The sequence below is a fragment of the Carcharodon carcharias genome, chromosome 6 (genome assembly GCF_017639515.1).
Source record: "Carcharodon carcharias isolate sCarCar2 chromosome 6, sCarCar2.pri, whole genome shotgun sequence".
NCBI classification, from domain to species: Eukaryota; Metazoa; Chordata; class Chondrichthyes; order Lamniformes; family Lamnidae; genus Carcharodon; species Carcharodon carcharias.
The window spans coordinates 59,655,389-59,678,710 of record NC_054472.1 but is presented as its reverse complement, the minus strand read 5'-3'; the positions used below and the strand labels follow the sequence as shown (position 1 = coordinate 59,678,710).

The following is a 23,322-nucleotide window of genomic DNA, read 5'->3' as shown; positions in this document are numbered from 1 at the left end:
GAGTTAAGACCACATCAGATCACCCTTGATCTTACTGACCAGCTGAGCAGGCTCCAGGGGCCAAATGGCCTATCTTTGCTTCTAATTCTTATGCTTTTATGAGAGACTGGAGAAATGAGGGTTTTTTTTTTCCTTCTAGCAGAGAAGGTGAATAGGAAATTTGATAGAGATGTTCAAGATCATTAATGGCTTTGATAGGCTAGACAAGGAGAAATTGTTTATTGTAACAGAAGGGTCAGTAACTGGGAGAGATTCATGGTGATTGACAAAAGAACCATGAAGACATGAGGAAGCTTTTTTTAAGTAGGCAGGGAGGAATTGTTCCTACTTGTAAACAGGTCGAGAACCAGAGGGCACAGTTGTAAAGTGTTTTGCAAAGGAAGCAAATGTGAGGTGAGAAAATACTTTTTCACACAGTGAGTTGTTAGGGTTTGGAGTGCACTACCTGGAAGTGTGGTGGAGGCAGGTTCAATTGAGGCATTCAAGAGAGCATTGGGTGATTATTTAAACTGAAAAAATGTGCAGGGTTACAGGGAAAAGGCAGGAGATTGGCATTAAGTTAAAATTCTTAAGAGAGTGGTGCAGGCACAATGGGCCGAATGGCCTCCTTCTACACCGTAACAATTCTGTGATTTTGTGAATGCAGCAAGTTGTTTTGACTTGGAATACACTGTCTGAAAGGGTTATGGAAGTAGGCTCAACAATAATTTTTGAAAGGGAACTGGATAAACAATCTCAAGGCTATGGGGAAAAAAGTCAGGGAGTGGACAGACTGGATAGCACAGTCATGAGGGGCTGAATTCCCTCCTTCCAAGCTGCATCATTCTTTTATTCTACCTGTAAGACAATTGCACTGTGTTGGTTTACTTTGAAGAAAAATGGTATTAACCTTGAGTTGGAAACTTGATGCAAGGTATTTATAGGGAAAAACAGAATGTAATCATGAATACAGTATGAGATGCTATATTCCCAATGTTGTTGGGAGTTAGTGTCACCTGCAGATGACATCTTCAGTGTCTCGGGTGGCATCTCTTGACAAGACAAAGTCACCAACTCAGAGCTGCTGGAGTGTGCTAATTTCATTAATGTACAAACATTGCTAAGCCAATTACATTTCACTGGCTCGGCCACACCCATCGGATGGATTACAGCTCTATACTGTAAAGGAAATATTTTTTTCTAATGTTACTGTGGGATACTTTAAAGAAGGCTTGCGGGAGCTGTGTTTTGTTTTGTGTGTGTGATTAATTTAAACTAGAGATGGTCATACTGCAAGTTTGAATCAACAAAGGGTTAAGTATAAAAACAGGCATTTTGAAATGGAAATGGATGAGCTAAGTAAGATAGGTAAATGAGTTAGAGCTAACATTTGCATTCATAGATAAGTTGAGAGGTTGTTTGAATTTCAAAGGGACATAATAAGATGTTTTACAACAGGCAAAATAGATGAGGCAAAGGTCTTAAGTTTATTTTTCCTGGAGGTGATGGCCACGAGGACAACATGAAAGATTTTTATATTCTGAGAAAAGTAAGGTTGAAACATTGAGATTTACCGATCAAAAGGGAGAAAATATATTTAAAGAAAGATGGAAATCTGTATGGCGATCTAAGATTTTGAAAGATGGACTGTGTGAAAAAGACCTGTGAGAAAGCAGCCTGTAGCCACCTCAGAGAAATGTTTGTTTGCTCCAGAGAGCAAGGTTTTATTAAAAGCCTTGGAATTCCATTGTCGAGTGAGAAGGAGAAGCCCTTAAAGCAACAATGGGTGCTTGTGTTAATATTGTTGGATGTTTTATAGGTTAAGAATCTGTTTAGAGTAAAAGGGTATGTAGAAACCCTTTGGGAACTGTTACAAGACTGTTTAACTATGTAACTGTGACCTTGTGTGTTTAACATTTTCTTTTGTTAATAAATGTTTTAAATTAATCTTTAAAATCTCCAAAGGTGATAGTGGACTCTTTACTTCTGACTTCAGTGCACAAACCTTCTTGTAATGAATACAAATTGGAAAATCATTGTGACAGTTTGGCCACGTTTCCTTTGGGATTCGATCAGCCTGGCAAATGCCACCTACCATATTCACAACAATGATCAAAGGCCTTCAGTATGGTGAACTGATCACTGGGTCATGACTCCCTAGGTGTCCATACCTCTGCTACAAGGGCACCTGCAAGTGAGATATGACACCGGCACTGACAACTGAGAGGCAGTTGATGATGGCTGTGACCTCTGGAGGCTGACTGTTTAGTAGGGCATTGGAAGAGGCAAGCAGAAGCAAAATGCTCATCTGGCTGAGAAGGTGGCCAACCAGGAGATGTTTAGTACAGAATTGAGTTGGCCACCATGCTGCCAATCGTCATCTTACGTGACAGAAGGCTGCTGCAGCAGATGGCAGTTGTCAGGATTGAAAAGTAAGCTGAGGGGAGGTATAAAATCGCAGAAATTTCACTTCAGACCATTGACAATAAAGAGTTTTTATTCATAAAATTCCCTGAGATTAATATGATACATGCGAGTTCAGTGATGATTAAACTGTACAGGTCTGTGGCAACAAGTTTGATTGCCTGAATGATAATTTCTCATTTCATACTTTCTTATCTTCTATGACAGTCATCTATTAAGTTCAAACTTAGGCTTTTCTTACAGCTTTTAGCAGCAAAGGAACAGCTTGGCAATGGAGTTGGAGGTGATGCAGGGGTAAAATGAGAGAAAAAATGTTAGTGCAGCGAAAGGAAAAGGAAAAACAAAATAGAGGGAGGCTCTGAAGTAAAATGAAAAGGAGAAAAATAGTTATAAGTAAGATAAAGAAATAAGTAAAAGTAATGGCCTAGATTTTGTGGTAGTATTGAGCGCAAAACAGTCAGTGTTGACTGTCATTACCCCATTGGTAAATTCAGGAGAACACATATGCACAAAATAACATGGAAATCCACATGCACTGTTGAGGCATGTCCCAAAACTGCAATTAATGGAAATCAGTTGAACTGATGAAAACATCCACTCTTATGAGTTGCACTGCACAAATCCTTGAAAATATTACACCTCATTAACTGAGGTAGAACTGGGTTTTTAAATAGCATACTAACTTCATATCACTATTAAACTGCCTCCCTGGACCTGACAAACTAATTTTATATCTGTGGAATGTTAATTTTTTCCATGACAGAAAAAATTAAAAGTTTGTCTTTCTTTTAGCTTCGGCCTTAATTCAATCATTTATTTCATTATTTGAAAATTTAAATGAAAAGTGAAGGATATTGAGTGCTTTTAACTTCCTGGTTTGCTGTGTGTCGGTACTTCAATGTCATTGGCTGCTTACCTGCTTGCTGCCATCACTGCCAAGGCAGCCCTTTGACCTGGTGCCAGGTTTAAACTGCCATCGGGAAATGGGAAAACTGAGCTACAGATCATTGGTTCTTTGCGAGCAGATTTCTTCAAGGTCAGCAGCAAATATCTTTGCTTTGCTACTGCCCGCAAAATTGGACCAATGATTGGGCTTTCTACTTATGCACTCACCAGCATGCCATTCCGCACCTATTCAGAAAAGCCCAGCCAGAAAATTTTGGAGTGGAAAAATAAAGAGAAAAGGATCAATATAATAATAAATGATAAAATGTTTGAGGAATAATAAGAATTAGAATAAGAATATTTAATAGAATAATTAAGGACAAGTGGGAGATTATAGTTTGAAATGTCACAAAAAATTATACATCTTATAGCATGTAATGCAAGATTATCTCCACACGGTCAATTCTGCTGCTGCCTTCGTCCATCTTTGGTCCATTTTAATTCATAATTTAGGTGATACCCCTCAGCACACAATTTGAAATCATGTCTTCAGTCCCCTTTTCCAAACCAAATTTCTTCACTCCCCGGTGGCATCTGCCTACATGCAATCCTTTTAAGATACTCTTTGCATAAGCGGTACTATACAAATATAAAATGTAGACATCTGACAGGGAATAAGAAATTTCTTCTCCCCTCCTCTCCTGAAGGCATTAATTAATGCTGGGTCAGTCTTCCTCCAACACCTCACTCAACTAGTCATTCTTAAGCTGTGACCCTGGACAGTGAGCTTCAGCAAACTATTTAACTGTGGTGGTCATCAAGACAAACCTGATCCTTTCCTCACTTGACATCTACAGACCTCAATAGCTAGCAATTAATGGCAGTGCCTGAGGTCAATGAATTCAGCAGGCGGATCTGCATGGTTCAGCTGTATATCAACCGTACCAATTGAATCTCTGAAGATTTCAGGATCAGTTGCCATCCAACTTCATGAGAACATAGCGGAAGCAGACTGTAATTGGTGGAGCCCTCAGAAGCAATGACTAATGTGTGCCACCAACTTGCTCTTCTCATATAATGTGTAATTTTTTTTTGCAAAGTTTTCTTGTTAGCCAGTAATGATTAAAAAAAAGCAAAAATATGTATGTATAAGATTTGAAATTACAAGAATACAGTTCATAATACTAATATTTTTTCCTGTAATTATCTTAAGAATGTATTGCAGTGGTTAATACTCTTTCAACTCCATAATCTAAATGAAAATATATAAACCAAGAACAAATCAGTGTAATGCACTGGCTACTCATTCGATTTTATTTTACTGTCATTAAAATTATTTTTTTCTATGGTAAATTTATCAAACAAGAATGTGCCTTGTAAACTGGTAACTCTTGGGGGTTAAAATCAGCATCTTTTGTGGTTGAAATTATTAACATACCTGCAGAGACAGTAAATTGGGAACAAAGGACATTTTACCCTAATCTGCTAAAATTACACGGTTTTATTGGAAATGAGAAGCTCCAGGCTCTGGATCCACAGGAGACAAAAAGTTAAGCTGAAAGGCCTTTCTTCTGTCCACAAAATAAAAAAAAATTCATCCATTTCAGCGAAATGGAATAGTCAGGATTTCAGTAAACCATAATGATGTGTGTGAAATTTTCACATAATGACCACCTGAAGTGAGTAAAATCTCCAGCAGTACAATTTATAGATTCTACCCTTCTAGACTTGAGCTACATTTATATAGTGTATTTAAGCTTTATAAAATGAGGCTGAAATAATCACTCAGCTCAAGTGGACATTCTATGAACATTTCCCCACACATCATTTCGATTTTTTTTCAATAAAGCAAGATGTGGATAAACTTCCTTACAGAAAATTGCAACAAGTTAACAGAGAAATTAGACAGTGGAACCTAACTAATATATGGAACTGGCAAGTTGGAACATTTTCCATGACAATGTTCATTCTAAAGCTAACCATAGATCCAGAGAAGTCTTGTATTAATTCATGCATCCAAAATTAAGATCCCATGGTAAGATTTAAGAGTGTGGAAGGTTGCTGTGCCTGACACCCATTGAACCATGAATTCAAGGGGTGTACTGCTAAAGACTTCCCTTTCACTGAGAGATGAAAATGTATCTTTAAATGGATCTGCTTATCTAGTTCTTGGAGATTAAAAAGAATCTGGACTGCATTTTACGGCTAAAGATTGAGAAGATACTGTAAGGTGTCAATACTTAGATTTTTAGTTGCATTGTCTGATTATCATTACAGAAATGATGATTGTTTCTATGAAGTGAAAAGTCAACCTTTATTTGTCAGCTGTTTATGGTTCACAAATATATGTATACAATATGCAAGTTTTTCAGAAGTAGTTTTAGAAAGGAAGCAACGCCATTCAATAAGCCTTGAACATGAAGTACTATGGAAAACCAGAAAAGCACAGGATGCTCCTCTGGTATTACCCATCCCTTGCTGGAGAAGGTGCAAAAAGGATTCACAAGAATGATACCAGAATTGAAAGGATACTTTTACCGGGTAAAGCTGAACAGGCTGGGGCTCTTATCTCCAGAAGAGGGAAGGCAGAAGGGTGGTCTAGTAGAGGTCTTTAAAATCATGAAGGGGTTTGATGAAGTATAAATAGTTTTGCTCCCACTAGTGGGGGACACCAAAACTAGGGACCATAAACGTAAAATAGCGATTAATAAATTCAATAAGGAATTGAGAATTTCCTTTAATCCAAAGAGTGGTAAGATTGCATACCTCACTACCATGAATAGTTCAGGCAAATAGCATAGAAGCTAGATTAAACATATGAAAGAAAGGAATGGAAGGTTATGCTAATAAAATTCAGATGAAGAGATGATAGAGACTTGTGGCGCAAAATCACCGGCACAGGCCAGTTGCGCCAAATTACCTAACGTGTAAATACTGTACTGTTAAGCTCTCCATCAGGTTGATTCATCGGGTATTCTAATAATTTGATTGGGTCATATACGATTTTGACTCCAATAATTGATTGAGAAGAATGCAGCCTAACCTACCTCCTTGACTGTTTTTGAGGTGACATTCTAAGTGGACTGTGAAAATTCCTCTGATGTTATGGGACTAGGCTTGCTAAAAGTATTAGATGAAGCTTCTAATTCAATTTTTAAAATTTCCAGTGGGTACAAAATGGTAGCTCTTGTTAAATTACGCCAAGATGACGGGCAGTGCTAAGTGGATGGGATATCAAGGCCATTGCACTTTCTGCTTTCATGAAATTTGGATTTATAAGTCCATTGTAAATTTGGTTGTATCTGCAGATGATAGAAGCAACATTCAGTTTAGCAACTAAAAAATGAATTGGGCAGTATGATGGCAGGGCAAATGTGTTAAATAGTGCACATTGAAAAAGATGAGGGACATAATTACTCCATGAAATATGTAATGAAGAAGTGGAAAAAATGTCCACGAGGGTAAGAGCAACTAACAAAACAAATAGAATGCTGAGCTAAATACGCAAAAGTGCACAAGCCAGAGGGAAAACTGGATTGTTCTCTTACACACAAATATTCCTTAATGAGCACAAACGTTTTCCACAAAGGGTTCATAAAGAATTACATAGATATCACTTCTTCAGAGATTTAAGATGTTGGTGTTAAAACTACAATATCTCAGATGCTTCGACTGCTCAAAACTACAGTTCACTACATTAATATGATTAAGGGGGAACCCCAAGAAACATAGCAACAGGAAAATGGTATTAGATCTATTAAGTATCCATTTTTGATAGATCTCAACCTTATCATCTCAAGTCTGAGGTTCACTCCTTTGATCTCAGCTAGAGTGGCAGTATGACTACAACTGATCTCGGGGCCTTAGAGTTTGGGAAGGAAAGAAATCAGCCAATTTCCTGATTAAAATAAACTGCAATATCCTCCTAAGGCCATCACAAGGTCTGGCACCTAATTGGATGGAGAAGGAAGACTCTGCAGGAGCCCAATAGCTGTGGAGGTTTAGCTGAATTAAGCACAAAGTCAGGTGTTGAGAGCTATTAGTTTGACAGCTGCTATCTGACTTATAATTCTGAAATAAATTAAGTGTTGGGGTGTATCAGCAAAGAGAAGGGGAGGGGGGTGGTAATTCTTAAAATTTCATGGTCTTCCTCTTTAGCCTGTGAAAGGCAATGACCTGTGAGGGGCTGATGGAAGCCTTGGCAGGATAATAAACTTTTGGGCCAAGCATCTCTTATAATCAGCATTCAAACAACATAAATAGAGGGAAATACATCAATGTATTTCTCTCCATTAGCATGTAATTTCAATAGGCCCACTGACGTACAGTCAGGCTCTCTACAAGACAGCTAGTCTCTCTGCCCTACCCTTTTTCCTGTAGTCCAGCAACATTTTCTCTTTAGTGTTTATCCAGTTCTCTTTTGAAAGCCACAATTGAATCTGCCTCCACCACACTCTCGGACTGCACTTTCCAGATCCTAACCACTCACTGCAAAGAATTTTTTTCCCTCATGTTGCCGTTGATTCATTTGCCAACCACCTTAAATTGGTGCCCTCTGGTTCTAAACCCTTCCGCCAACGGAACAATTTTTCCTATTTATTTTGTCTTGATCCATCAGGATTTTGAACACCTCTATTAATTCTCTTCTCAACCATCCTTTCTCCAAGAACTTCCCCAGTTGCTCCAATCTATCTTCATAACTGAAGTCTCTCATCCCTGGAACAATTCCATAAAGCTTCACTGTATCTTCACATCCTTCTAAAGTGTGGTGTGCAGAACTGGACGCAATACTCCAGTTGATACTAAACCAGTGTTTTTTTTTATATAAATATTCATCATAACTTCTTTGCTTTTGTACTCTTTGCCTCTAATTATAAAGCCCAGGATCCTATAACTCCATTTAATAATTTTTTCAACCTGCCCCACCACCTTCAACAATTTGTGCCTATACACCCCAAGGTCTCCTTGCCCCTCATTTCTGTTTAAAAGTATATATTGTCTCCCTTCATTCTTCCTACCAAAATATATCACTTCACACTTCTCTGCAATAAATCTCATGTCCACTCATTCCACAAGCCTATATTTGGGCCAATAAATAACTTTTCTCTGCACCTCTAAACCCTCTTTGCCATAAAAGGATGTGATGATAAAGCTTTTAAAGATGATAATATGGTGCAAAATAAACAGTCAATCAGACAAGTTTGGATTAATTAAGGAAAGCTTGCAAAGGCAAAATTGTGTTTTACTAATTTGGTTGAGGTTTTTGGACGAGGTGACAGAGAGGTTGGTGATGTGGTATACATGGACTTCTCAGAAGCATTTGATAAAGTGCCATGTAACAGGCTTGTCAGCAAAGTTGAAAATCCATGGAATAAAAAGGGCAGAGGCAGCATGGAGACAAAGTTGGCTGAGACACAAAGCGCAGTGATGAATGGATGTTTTTCAGACTGGGGGAAGGTATACAGTGGGGTTTCACCAGAGTATTTGGATCAATGTTTTTCTTGAATATGAATGACCTAGACCTGGGTGTACAGGGCACAATTTCAAAATTTGCAGATGACACAAAACTTGGAAATATTATGAACTGTGAGGAGGATAGTGATAATGAGGATATTTTTATTTGTTTCTGACTTTGACTTCAGGGTCGAGACTTGGGCCAGATACATGGGACTTACCAGCATACTTACACTGGAAATGCTACAACAATTTAATAGCTGGTCCCGCTCAGTGATCAGCAGTGTGACTGAACTGAGGACCACAACCATCACGCCACCAATCACCACACTGATCCGACACAACTAGCCTCCAACCACCTGACTACTACCTGATCTAACTGCCTGACTACCACCTCACCCACTTACTGAAAGACTTGGACCTTTAAAAGCCTACCTGATTATGACAGCTATTGTTTTGAAAAGGAGGCATGTTCTCCCTTCTTCTGTCTCTTCTCACAGCAGATGATCATCTCAGGGGCTGGTTGCACTGACCTTTGGATGCTTCAGCCAGGATCAGAAGATATGGCTGAAAAATCATAAAACGGTGGGCTCGCAGAAATCTTCCCGGACAGCTTCAATGCGCTCAGCATCAATGTTGACCAAGAGATGTGGGCCAATGAGTACTTGTCTCGTTGTTCACTAAGGATGAGGATACTGAAATGGTAGAGGTAATGAATACGGTGTAAACTGATAGGCAGATGTACTGGAAAGGCTTGCTATGCTTAAGAGTGGATAAGTCACCTGGTTCAGATGTCTTGCATCCCCAGCATGCTAAGGGAAGTGTAGGTCGAGAAACTGTAAAGGCTTGCCATGATCTTCCAATTTTCCTTAGGTACAGGGGAGTGCCAAATGTTTTTAAGTGGCAAATCTGACACCCTTATTCAAGAAAGCGCATAAGGACATTCCTCATAACTACAGGCTGGACAGTTTAATATCAGTAGCGAGTAGAGTCTTAAAAACAATAATCGGTGGGGTGGGGCAGAAAAATCAACAGTCTTTTGTAAAGGTGAGTCAATTAGGGAGAGCCAGCATGGATTTGTAGAAGACAGATTGTGCTTGACTAATTAATGTAATTGAATTTTTTGATGAACTCCCTTCCCAACAGCACTGTGGGTGTACCTACACCACGTGGACTGCAGTGGTTCAAGGCAGCAGCTCAGCACTGCCTTCTCAAGGGCAATAAATGTTAGTCTAGCCAGCGACACCCATATCCCATGAAAGAACATTTTAAAAAATCAAGATGTACCTATCAAAGGTTCATGTTTGTCTACAATGCTTTAGATGTAGTAATCCTTCTAAATAAGAAATAGTAAAAAACATAAATCTCACATTTTACTGGGCCTAGTTTTAGAGCAATATTGGCAGCAAGTTGTCTGGCCACCTTTTTAGCTGGGTAACTGAGATTTGAGGAGTTTAAGGCAAAACTAGAGCAGCTGAGGAGGTAACTTTTTTAGAAAACCTCATTCCAAATAAATTGTCCTGTTTCTGGCTGAAGCTAGTCTGTGCATAAAATGAAAACAAATGCTGAAGCATTACCTAACGAATGGGCAAGGGGGAGAATAATAGTCAAACTGGTCCACATTTTCTTTTAAGACCACTGAACCATGTAAGATGATGTTAATATTTAATTTACTGGAACAATTTACCTCACTGTTAGAGCAGGCAGTTGAGAATAATGTTCAAGCTGGAAGAAAAACAGAAAAAACTAACACATAGTCGCCAAATTCATGTTTATTTTCATTGAATTAATATAAACTGGGCTAACTTGAATCTCCAATATCAGACACATGAAAACACACTTTATAGAAAAATCAGCTTCTGGCTTGCTTTTCAGAATGGTATTTTGTTGGATTTGAACACCATATAGACCTACAGCACATTCAATTGAGATCTTAGCTGTTGTGACCTTGAAGAGCTTCGGCCATGAATAATTTGCCCATGCTCTGTGATGTAAACTCCTTGATCTGTTGGCAGTAGGTGTTGATTTGTCCTGTTAAGAGTTGAAAGAGGGAGAAAATAAAATTAAAGACTCTGGGAACTTGTGATCAAAATGCAGGCTGAAAATGTAAAAGCAGAATTCAAAGGGCAATAGTTCACACAATTATATACTGCACAGAAAAATGTAATTTCCTTCTGTCAATATTTAATATGCATATCTCTTTTGTACTTTGTGCTTTAATGTATGTATGCAAACTAACCCATCACTACAGGTTACAATGCAACCCTTATTACATAACCTCAGTACCAACTACATCTGTCTGAAGTGACCAGTGCCAAAGCAATTATTAAGCAACACTTGAGATCTTTCTGAAAATCTCGAATTTTCTCCACAATTCCACGCAAATGTAATCATGAAAAGCTATGGTTCTAAAAGTCTAAGAATCTCTACCAAATTGGTTATGTTCTGCTGCTTTGCAGTCATGTGTTATGTACATGGCCCAGTGCATCTAAAAGGTTGATACTCATTGAAACAGAAACTCTGGAGTAAAATATAAGGAAAATGGATTTGGACTTTAATCTCAATGCCTGGTTCAATGATCTTTTCTGCTCTAACTTTACTAATTACTGAATGGCAGCAAAGACATTGCCAAAAGATTGGTAAATAAAACTCCCAGCTGTTCCCAAGGGATTCTGAAGTATTTCAGCTCTTCCTGAGTCAGCAGCTCAGTACCCAATTTGAATCAATACTGTGTACTCGCCCAATTTAGACTAAATCAACAGAACTACCGCAAAGTCTTACTGAATGTGTTCCAAAATCTGGTATGGTAATCCCATTCCTCTCCTTTCTAGAATGCTCCTGTAGAAAAAGGCATTTAAAAGAATTTCTATCTGGAAGTCTGCAAATAACCATTGATAGAGGCACTTCCCAGAGATCCAATTTAGGCCCAACTTGCACCAAAGAGTGGAAGATGGCCAAGCCACTCTGCTTTTTGAAGCACTGTTGGCAGTAGTTGTACAGACCTGGGGGAAAATGCCAATAGGTTTATGTGGTTGTTTTGGCCATTTTTTATGTTTGCTTGTTTGTCTTACTTTCCGGGAAGCAACTAAAAGTTGTGCCATGTGAAAAGCTCTTTTATGTTCAAGTGGATTACAAAAATAAGGAAAAGAATCAAAAGGAACAGCTAACCAGTATGTAGCTTTTCATAGTATGTCTTTTCCTACAGCTTGGTTATGGCAGGCAGAAAGATTATTTAAATTGAAATGCTTATGCTTAGCTATTTCCCTCTTACCTAACCCAATTACCACCTCCACACAAATGCATGGGGAGGTAAGGGGATGCCGGTGCCACAAATGAAAAATGCTTACATGCGGTGAGGTGGCAGATAAACACACAAAAAAAAGAAAAAGTGGGAAGGTATATAACAGATGCAAAAAGCTAGTTTTTTTAAAAACTAATTCCAGAAATACTTATATGTGCAGCATTGGAAATATATGAGGTTAAAGAAAATTTGCAAAATAATAGGAATAAGACTTTTGGGTTAAATCAGGACATCAGCTAGAAAATAGTGGAGTCAACAAAAGGGATAGGCATATTATAGCAGGTAAAGGAGCAACATATTAAAACATATTGCATCCATATAAAGGAATCATACCAAATCCTTGTTCAGTGCTAAGTTACTATGGATTGAGATCAAAGAAAGGTAAGATTTGGACAAGAGAACACTAACAAGCAAATTATTGGCTGAAAGTAAAGGCCTGAGCTCAAATCTTGTGTGGGCTGGGAGGGCTCTGGAGGGGGTGGTGCTGCAAACTTCTAGAGATTGTTCATTCACTATCTCATTTGTCCAATTAACAATGTTTCCAACTAAAAAGGTTTGCCCCAATTCTGGATTTAATCTTTAGCAGTTACCCAGGCATTGGACACAAAATCTCAGGTCGAGATCATTATATCCGAACTGCGATGCTGATGTGGGAATGTGAATAAAACATTGAGGCAAAACTACTGGTCATGAGAAGAGCAGACTTAGAAGAAACAGGTGTTTCTTAAAAAAAAAATTGACTGGAATATTGAGGTTAGGATAAGTACAACAGAAGAGTGGGAAGTACTTAAGGGAATATTGGTAAGGCTACAATCAAAATTAATCCCTGCTGGACTTCAGCAATGTTGTGATCCAGAGAACTACATCCTGGCAAAACATTGTGCCTTAAATCACTCCAATGTAAAGCTGAAGAAAAATATAAATATCACAGTTGCCTCCATGTTGCAGATGAATAAAATCACTGGAAAGGTATGCACCCAAATCTGATACATCAAGGCATAGCATGCTATTCCCCTGCCTTCACCAACCGTACTGTCGAAGACAGCTTGGACAAACATTGGTGAAACGGAATTCTGCAAACTGATTTACAATAAATAAGGTGTATTAATATAGATAAACCCTGTTTCAGTATCGCAGAAAAATACTCTAAAAACTGCCTGTGATTTGCACCATTAACATTTCTCTTAAATGTCTATTATAATAAAGACACCACTCCTTCACTCCCACACAGGTTAGATACAGGCCATTTATTTTTGGAAACAGCCTCCAAGACCAGCCACGGTTCACCAAATAAAAGTCACTTTTGTCAGTAAGGATTCTAAATAAAATGAGTGGGCACTTTCAGTTCAGCTCTTTATCAGCCACAAGTTCACAGCACAAAACTGACCCAAAATTTCTACCATTGACATTAACTTATCACTGTCATTTCTATGCCCAGTGAAAGAAATGTAAAAATGTCACACTGGTACAGCAGAGGGTGCTCTTAAAAAAAAACAGAAAATGCTGGAAATGGCCAATTTCTGCGCTGTAACATGTCTATGGTTCACTCCAATCAGTCAGTAATCTGAGAGAATCCTGAGATGATTAACATTTCATGCCTAGACCCTCTGTTTTGTGAGGTTGGGCCAGAATACAAAGGACTTCAGGTCAGCACCCGTAAAGATTTTACCAACCTCATGGGACTGCCCATTTCTTTTGGGATCTCCTGATCTTGGCTGATAGAGAAATGTGCAGAGCAATCTCTCCTATCTTCTCCAGTTAGCAGAGTAGAGTTGGGGAAAGGAGAGGACACATCCTTTTTTACTGCTAGCTGTCACATTCAGATAAGTTTTTAAAAAGGTCCAGTATTTTATGAATGAGTGTGGGATGAGAGGCTGGGTATGTGAGTGAGGTGGGTGGTGGGTAGTGAAGTTCAGCAGCGGGGGGCATAATCAGGTATGGGAAGGGAGATTAGTGGGCTGTGGTCGTGGAATTAATTAGCTGTTAGCCCAGGCTGTAAACTGTCTAATATTGCCTGGGTACATATCCAAGTAGGTCGAGTGTATCTAGCCCACGTATCCACCCTGAGCCCTGGTTCGGAGACATTTGCCAAGGGTCCAGGGCAGTAGGGAATCAACCCATTCAAAGTTTAACCTTCCAATGGGCAATTCCCATGTATGTCCACACATCAGGACTTCTGCAGGGTATATCTCCCAATATACATCCCATCTCCGATGATCCAGAGACAGGAAGATATGGGCCAAAAGTTTTGGCATGATACCAACCGCATGATACTTGATTGACCTGTAAGTGTTCAATATTCAGTTCTTTCCTTTATCACTACCCCCCTCTAAATCTCTAACCTGCAACAAGCAGCGTTTCAAGCCTTGGTGGTGGCTGAGGTGGTTTGAATAACTTGGTAGGATCCTCCTCTGGCAATGGTGTCTCTCCTCGGCTCTGTCGTTGGGAATTTTCCAGCTGTCGCCTGTGCAGGTACTGCAGAGAAAATGTCAGTTGAATTAATGCTGCCAAGTCAAGGTTTTCAGATAACTTAATTGCTTTAGGTATCACTTTACTTTTCAAGTGGCCTGGGGGGGGGGAGAGAGAGAAGGCCTTAATCTTAAGATAATGTCTTAATTACTTAACTTTTTCTAAAAACAAATTTAAATGTCTAATCAATACCTTCATCTGTCTCTGAAATATTTGTAGGCTAGCTGTGTAAGTTATTCTTTATTAACTATGCATATCCTTGTGACAAGTTAGTGTGTCTGTGTCCTCGCAGGTGTTGGTCACCTCCATAAATAGTCCAAGCAGCTTAACACATAGAGGTGCCCATGTTGCCCATGTCTAACTATATGACAGTGTAAGCCAGAAGTTTAAACAATAGGCTTTCCCCTTTGTGAACTAAACTGTATATTTGCACATGGCCCATTAATTCTTTTTTTCAATAGTGGACCAAGAAAACATTTGACAGGACAAGGCCAGATGCAAATGGTTAAGTGATGTTATTTCTCAGACAGCAAGTGAATCTAAAGAGCAAAAGTTATAACGGGGCTCAGTTAACCCAATGAGTGCAACTTGTCTTTGTGTAATAATACAAAATTAACTTAATCACCATGTCAGTGGATCACCTTGTTGAACTTAAAATAATTTCTAACCATCCTCCTGCATTTTAACTTGTTGAGCCTGTCAAAACACTGCCTCGACAGCATCTTGTTTAAAAACCCAACTACCAGTGTGCAGTTCTGTCTATATCTTAGCTCTCTGTATTCATAACCAGGGGAGAGGGCCTATTCTAGATAACTTCTGCTGAGCGTATGGCACAGGGTTCTTCCCAGAGCAATGGGTGTGACGTGTTTACTGTGACAGGCTAACAAGATGCTTCTTGCCTTTGATCTTCGGGGAAACAATTTCAATGTCTAGCTCATTCATATTTTAACGACCTTCATAAGTCTTTTTAAAAAAAACTTGTGAGAACGAACTTTGCTTTAAAAGTATATAATTTTCTTTTCCAACTTCTATGGAAAAATGGTCACGTGTACCAAAACGAGACAACACTACATCTGGAACCAAATAAACCACAGCTGATGTAAAAATGTTTAGATTCAAATGACCTCTCACACTCTACACAATACGTAATAAGCATTTTATAAGAATATACATATACATTTTGCAGTAATAACAGAAATGCTTAAAATACTCAACAGATCAGGCAGCATCTGTGAACAGAGAAACAGAATTAACATTTCAGGTCGCTGACCATTCATCAGAACTAGGAAAAGTTAGAGATGTAATAGGTTTTTAACAAGGGGTGAATGGGACATGGACAAAAGGAAGGCCTGAGACAGGGTGGAAAATAAGGGAGATTGAATGCCGGAAGAGTTAGTCTTACAGGGCCAAAGGGAATTGTGATGGCGTAAGAAAAGAAACAAAGAAAACAAAAGATGTGCCTTGAGCAGGTGTGCTACTATTTGAAAGCAAAGAGGAGGAAAAACCGAAACATGCAATGAAAAGCAAACAAAATGGGGGTGGGACCAGGTTTTACGGTCTGAAATTGTTCAACTCAATGGTGAGGCCAGAATTCTGTAAAGTGCTTAATTGGAAGATGAGTTGTTGTTCCTCAAACTTACGTTCAGCTTCACTGGGACAGTGTAGCTGGCCTAGGTCAAAGATGTCAGCGTGAAAATAGGTTGGAGAATTAAAATGACAGGCCACTGGAAACTCGGGGTCATGCTTGCAGACTGAACAGAGGTGTTCCACAAAGTGGTCACCCAATATGCGTTTGGTCTCCCCAACATAGAGGAGACCACATTGTAAGCAGTGAATACAGTAGACTCAATTGAAAGTAGACATAAATTGCTGCTTCACTGTCCAGGGTTTTTTTCTTACTGTTGCTATCAGACAGTGGCACACCTACTCTAGGCATATCTTTTGTTTCTTTTTTTTTTGCCATCACCGTTCCCTTTGGCCTTGCAAGACTAACTGTTCTGTCATTCAATCTGTCCTGTCTTCCACCCTATCACACACTTTCCTTTTGTCCTTGTCCCATCCACCCCTTGCTCAAAACCTATTACATCTCTAACTTTTCTCATTTCTAATGAAAGGTCATTGACCTGAAAAGTTAACTTTGTTTCTCTCTCTACAGATGCTGCCTGACCTACTGAGTATATCCAGCATTTTCTGTTTTTATTTCAGCTTTCCAGCATCCACAGTATTCTACTTTTCAATTAGTATATTTTTTGCAGGTTACATTTAGGAGGGCAACAATTGCTAAGGATGTAAACAAAAGCTTTCATTTCTAAACCACAATACACAATTTGTTTTACACCAAAAGCTTAATGGTGCACATGAAATATGTTCAAGTTACTCCTCAAGAACAAAATTCATAGGTTTGTATCTAAAGATGCAATTATATTCATAGCATCAACACTGACAACTTTCAAATAGTTGCCAAATACCTAAGTTTTGACTCACCACAAGGAAAACTGACCTTTCCCGGAGGGAGGAGAGGAGGCCAACAGAGCACTCAGTGTCAAAATGAAACAGAAAAAATGAGGAAAGAAAAATACTGGGCTAACAAAAAGGATGTTTTTCTTTTAAAGGGTTTTTAAGCATGAAATCCAAAGGGTGTGATTCATTTCCCCAGTTAAGAATAACCTCCATGACATAATCATTGGGCAATTATAAAGTCTGTGCCTACCACAGTTTGCAGCGATACCGAGCTGATGGTATTTCTTCATTCCAAGCTTTGCCAGTACAGGAAGTTTTAACTTTGATTCTACTTACTTGCTGTTTTTGTTGCTGCTGTTTAGTTACATTCCTCATGTAAGTATTATATTTAATGATATCTTGACTCATTTCATCCACTCTGTCCATTAACAGCTGAAGGTTCTTCTCTAGGTGATTTCTGTAAGACACAAGTAATTATGAAATATGGAGAATTATAGGTTGTATATATTATGCAAAAATAATTTAATCTCCATCCTCTCAAATAAAATACATTTGTAACCCTGATCTCATTGTGTACCTTACAATACCAAGTAAGCCAGAAAGCAACACTGGTGGTAGTTTATCCATACTGGAAAATCTACTCCGTCAACATGGGCCTGCTCTGGGCCAGAAATCCTACCAAAGGAAGGGAGGGTTGAAAGTTGCATACCTTCAAATTCCAACCATTTTCAGTAACGCAGTTAGTAAAGCCAGACAAAGAATAGGAATCCAAGTATACAACTAAAAAGTAATTTTAGTTTGATACCAGTAATGCTTTAATGACTTTTTTGAAATTTATGCGAGATGGTTGACGGCATCAAGTTATAAAACCAGAAAAGTAATTTTATTTAAATGTACTATTGCTGAGGTAAGGAGTAGGCATAATTTAAGATCTATGCACCTAACCCAACAAAGCAGGTCAATCAGCAGTTGTAAAGAGAAAAGGCATATTATTTTAGGTTAGCACCTATTGTAGTTGGGTAATTTAATTTAGCTAAGTGGGTACACAGTGTGCCACAGGACTGTAATCAACAGATCATAATCTGCATTACTAAATCATGCCCAACAAGATTTATGCAAGGATTCACAATAGTTATGGATGAGCAAAGATATTCCCTACATCTAAGTACACCCATCCAGACTGATCCTCAGGTCTCCCATGTTTTCTTAAATGCTGCCTGAGTTTTTGCCTTCATAAGTTTATATCTGGAGGCCTATTTCATTTGTTGTTCACATACTGTATGAAGAATAGTTTCCTGATAGCACTCCTAAAATTACTAGTTTAAATCTGTGTACCCATGCCCTGCTCTAGAAATATAAAGTAATACTCCAGATTAATCTTTTCCATTCCCTTAACTACCTTATATAGCTTAATTACCTCTTAGGTACCAAGGTCCTGATTATTAACAGAGAGGTGGGAAAGGTGTGAGGGAATGGTAGTGGGTGAAGAATATGACAAGGTACCGTTAATCTTAATGGCAGGGCCTCACTTAATAATTGTGCACAGACAGCCGGTTAGATTGACTGCCTGGATGCCAGATAGGAGCTAAAAGTTAGCAGCAGGAGGTCTCAAACTGGGAGCCATGGGAATGGGGCACGGCAGTCAGCAGTAGTGGGGGGTGAGGGGCGTCTCGGGCCACAAACTGAGGTAGAAGCAAACCAGCTGATGGCTATGAATGGGGGGGGCAGTGGGGTGAGATGGGGTAAGAGGTCTGCAGATAGCCATGACCAGGGTGGGAGAGAGCCCGGAACTGGGGATGCCAAAGGCTTCCTTGTGAGTTCTAGGTGATGTTCGCCTGCTCTTCCTGGCTCAAAATCAATACCTCTTCGAGTCAGCTGGCTCCTCCTAGCCGTATTGCTGTTTCTGCGCAACAGACAACGCGGGACTCTCCATTTTGTGGTTAAAAGCAAAAGTAGTCCCCTGCTGCTTTTAGCAGGAGCCTTGTCAGGACCCGAATCACTGCCATAAATATTACGGGGGTCAGGTCACTCTATTCCGACATTGTACAACTCCTGTCCCCCAATGAGCCAAAAATTCCTCCAGTCCCTCCTAATAACCCCTATTTACTTTAGTGCAGCTTCCCTGGATGTGATGCTGGGGGCTGAAAGGGCCCACAGGGAAATTATCTTCCCTACTGATGGGAGGAAGAACCTTGCCAGTGAAACCAAGGCGGTATGTCTGGGCATAGTGAAGGAGGTTAGGAGCAGGAGTGTGGTTCCATGCTCCTGGATTCAGTGCAGAAGGCAGTTTAATGACCTAAGCAGGATAGGAAAGGCGAGTGCGGTAGTACATACAAATGGTCTGTGTATCATGCCAACTCCCTTACTCTACCTTCTCAAGCCTACTTCAGCACATCATGCCTCACAACCAGCTTATCTTGCAGGTACACTCATCTCTCTGTCTAAGCACTTCTTCAAATTCCCATCTATCCATCCACTAACAATCATCCTCATCTTTATGTATGTGATGCCTCTTCCTCATAGTCACCCTCAATGAGTGTTTCCCATCCATCCATTCAACACATATATTACTTTCACTTGTAGGTCTCTCAATTTCCTCCTTGGAGGCAAGTTCAAAACACGAGGGAGAGGCAGAGAACTGGAGGTGGCCCTCCAGCCACCTCACAACAGACAGGTGCAGAGGGGGGCACTGGAAATTAGCAGGGTCCTGGCATGATTGGTGTTGGAGATGGGAGCCTCCTAGATACCTGACTGACAGAACCGAATATCACACAGCCACACGACATACATCACTCAGTCATGTTAACCTCATGTCAGCAATAATGTACATGTTCATATTTCACTTATGTTTATTTAAAGTTCTTAATCATGGACAGTTCTAATTCATGTTTTTAATCTCTCAAAGGCCCTCTGAAGGTCCTGCAAGAGATGATTAAGATAAGCGCAGTTCATTGATTCATTGAAGAGGCCAATCGGTCTGAGGATGCAAGGTCACAGGATTCGCAGGCCATGCACCAGGTCATGTACTCACATTAGTGGGACAAATAAGGATCAGTAAGGGTTTTGCCCTGGTGACCCAAGCATCACGTGAAGAACAGATGGAGGCAGAGGCAGTGATGGAGTGTCCGTATCAGAGGCTGCAAGATGCTCAGTGCTCTGCACAGATGGACACAAATGCTGAACCTGAAGGGTCATCGATGGAGAGGATACTTCTGGAACACCAGTAAAGAACGTATGATGTACTGACAGGCATTTCAGACGCCTTTTGCACACTTGGAGGAGTCCATCTCAAGCATGAGTGCAAGCCTTTACGATGTCTTGGTCCATGAAAAATGTGGCCACCTACTTGGCACATCAAACACAGCAATCAAGTGAGTGCATGCAAGCCATCATCAATAGCTTGCACACTATGAATGCCACCTTAAATAGGGTGCATGAAACCTTAGACTTGGCCATTCATCATCCAACTGATCTGCTGCTAAGTGCTCTCCAGCTGACTGCAGGGAAGTGCAAGTTGGCCATGAAAGAGATGATGGTGAAAGAGGACCTGGAAGTGGAAACCAGTTCTAAGTGCTTCCATTTCTCACCCAATGCCTCCTACATGGCACTGTCAGTACCTTACATGCTGCTTTGAGGCCTGATGACCAGAAGTCTGCCCCTGCACAGATCGGGATGGAGGAGTCCTCGCTGGGGTCCTCATGGCCCCCAAAATCCAGAGGACAACGGCCAAGGACATTTTAGCAGTCAGAGCAAGGATCTGAGCAGCCTGACTCTATCACTACTGAAGCCACTAGGGTTGCACCATATAGAAATGCTAGGAAAGAGAAGAACTAAGATCTGTGGTTGCGCAGGGTATGTGCACATGGCTGTTCTACACATGTTGAAATGTTAAGTTTCTATTTAATTTTTTGAGGCACATAAATATTACTTATTTCTACACTGTCCATTTTTGGTTGTTGCTGGTACCTTAACTGCAACATGTTCTGTCTGCCCCTCGGAAGTGTTTGACGAGGCTCTCAGCTCCATGCCTTGTTCCACTGCAGCTCCAAAACTCTCTGCTGTGCAATGGTGTGCAATGTTGTGCAGAGCGCAGCACACCATGACCATTCTGGAGACAGACCCTGGCTGGTGTGCACTGAAGGATACCTTCAAATCTTTCCAAGGATTAGAAGCCATGTTTTCAGCATGCTGATGGCTTGCTCAATGACAAATCTGGTCGTCATATGGCTTTCACTGTACTGCTCCTGGGCCTCTCTGGTTGGATTCCTCAGGGTGCTGCAACCATTTTAGGTAGGTATCCATTGTCTCCAAGCAGCCGACTCATCAGGTTGCTTTGAGGTATGAAGAGATCAGGGCGAATGGAATGCCGCAGGACAGAAGCATCATGCTAGCTGCTTGGAAATCTTATAAACATCTTTTTGTGGTTGCACACCAGTTGTTCATTAACAGAATGGAAGCCTTACGGCTGATGAATACCCCGGGTGATTTGGGGTTGCCTTGATTGCCACATGCGTGCAGTCGATGACAGCTGTGAGAGCTAGTCAGAGATGCAAACCCGAGGGCTTGCTCACTCTGAATGGCATCATCATTGGCCAGAATGACATAATTGCCAGCTCTGTAAACAAGCCATCAATCACATGCATGCATTTGTGGGCTGCCAACTGTGAGATCCTACAAAATATCTTCACCAGAGTCCTGAAAGGAGCAGTTGAGGGCAGTGGTGACTGACAACCACTGGCAAAGAATGGCCATCTGGTCCACTTGGCTGCCGGTCTTGTTCTAGTAGGTTGCAAATTTCCATCGCCATCCGGCATGGGACCCCAAGTCTCCTAAGATGTCGAGAAAGATTAGCCTCTGCCAATACACCCTGAATTGTGGATATGACCTCCTGTGACCTGCACTGCTCTGCTCTTCCTTGTGGAGTGGCTGGTCTGTGAAGAGCAGGCTGTTGCTGCTCCTGGTCGTCTTGGTCCTCATCTGAGGTCTGATGTAAAACAGCATAAGAGGCACTAATACAGAGTTAACTGTTAATTGCTTCTCTACATTGCTTGAACACATTCAATACGATGAGTCTTAGATCTTGTTCAGCTTCATTCTTAGTTTATTTCAAAACAACACAAACATGTATGTGTCTATTTTTCCCTCTGCATTGACCCATAATTTTTTTATCAACAACTGCGACCACTTACATAATTTTCAAACTTATTTTCTAGTTCCTGTGTAGACTCATCACAATCAAATGCCACTCCTAGTCTGAACAATACTCACTGAGTTTCTGATTCACTGGTAGTCTAAACATGGAGTGCTGGGGCACTGCACTCATTATTTTCCCCCATCTCACCACAACTCCTCCTAATATTTTCATTTTCTACCTTTCACATTCATTTGCAGATCCAGGGTAAACCTTGAGAGTTTTGGAGGTTCATTAACAGGCCTTTGCATGACAGCCTGTTAAGTGCCTTCTGTTAGTCTCAGTGCACCAGGGTTTTCCACAGCCCACAGTGAATGCTACTTCCTCTAAGCAGTCAAGGAGGCTCCCCTGTGGCTCTAATTTGAGAGCTATTTCTTTAGTTATTGTTGTACAAATCTTCAATTTTGCTCCTGATAATCAATTCCTTTATTTTATTCAACATGAAAGGGATCTATAGATGCAGTGCTGTTTGTCATCCTTTTCGATTACAGGAATCATACTGGCCTGATTCCAAACTATTGGTGCCTCTCCATTGTCCACTGACACCCTCAATAGGTTTTGGATTCCAAATCCGGTACTATAAAACCTTCTTCCCAGTTTCTTTCAGCACTCTGGGGTAAATACCTTTCCTCCTTGGCAATTTACTTGTTTTAACCTTGTTTAGAGCTTTCATCTCATTTATGTAAATATCGCTGATTTAATTAAGTTATCACCATTTAAGCAGGATTCATTGCTCACTTCAACCCCTTTGAACAATCTGCAAGATTTTTATTTTTATTTGGGTGCTCTAAGTCCTGTTTTCTCTTCAGAGAGTAATGAATCTTCCTCCTCTTGCTGACCTGATGGTTCATAGGATATATCGCATATCATCTTGGATTTTTAAAATATTAGATATGAATAGCCAGAGCAGTTCCTTTTGTGTCTTACCCCCTTCCACAGGATCAATGTTACTCACCTTCCAGGTATCCCCGAAGTATAGGGGTACATTGCACCTCCTTTATTTTAATCAACACATCTGTTTTTAACAGTTTCTACACCTGAACTTTATATCGACGGAATGTTAAAAACATATGTTTTAATGTTCTTTCCCAGCTGCTATTACAAATGAGGTGACTTTGTTCAAAGTTGGTAATAACACTTCCTCATAAGTTTATAATTT

General features: G+C 40.1%; 1 protein-coding gene across 1 annotated transcript in view; it reads right to left on the bottom strand.

The window, feature by feature from the left end:
• Positions 1-10,496: 10,496 nt before the first annotated feature.
• eif3hb (eukaryotic translation initiation factor 3, subunit H, b) overlaps positions 10,497-23,322 on the bottom strand; it is a 163,904-nt gene continuing 151,078 nt past the window's right edge. The window contains exons 6-8 of the mRNA XM_041189488.1: positions 17,309-17,429; positions 14,386-14,518; positions 10,497-10,773 (exon numbers count right to left, since the gene is read on the bottom strand). Of these exons, the coding sequence (XP_041045422.1) occupies positions 10,676-10,773; positions 14,386-14,518; positions 17,309-17,429 (352 nt within the window). The 3' untranslated portion in view covers positions 10,497-10,675. The remainder of the gene's footprint in view (positions 10,774-14,385; positions 14,519-17,308; positions 17,430-23,322) is intronic.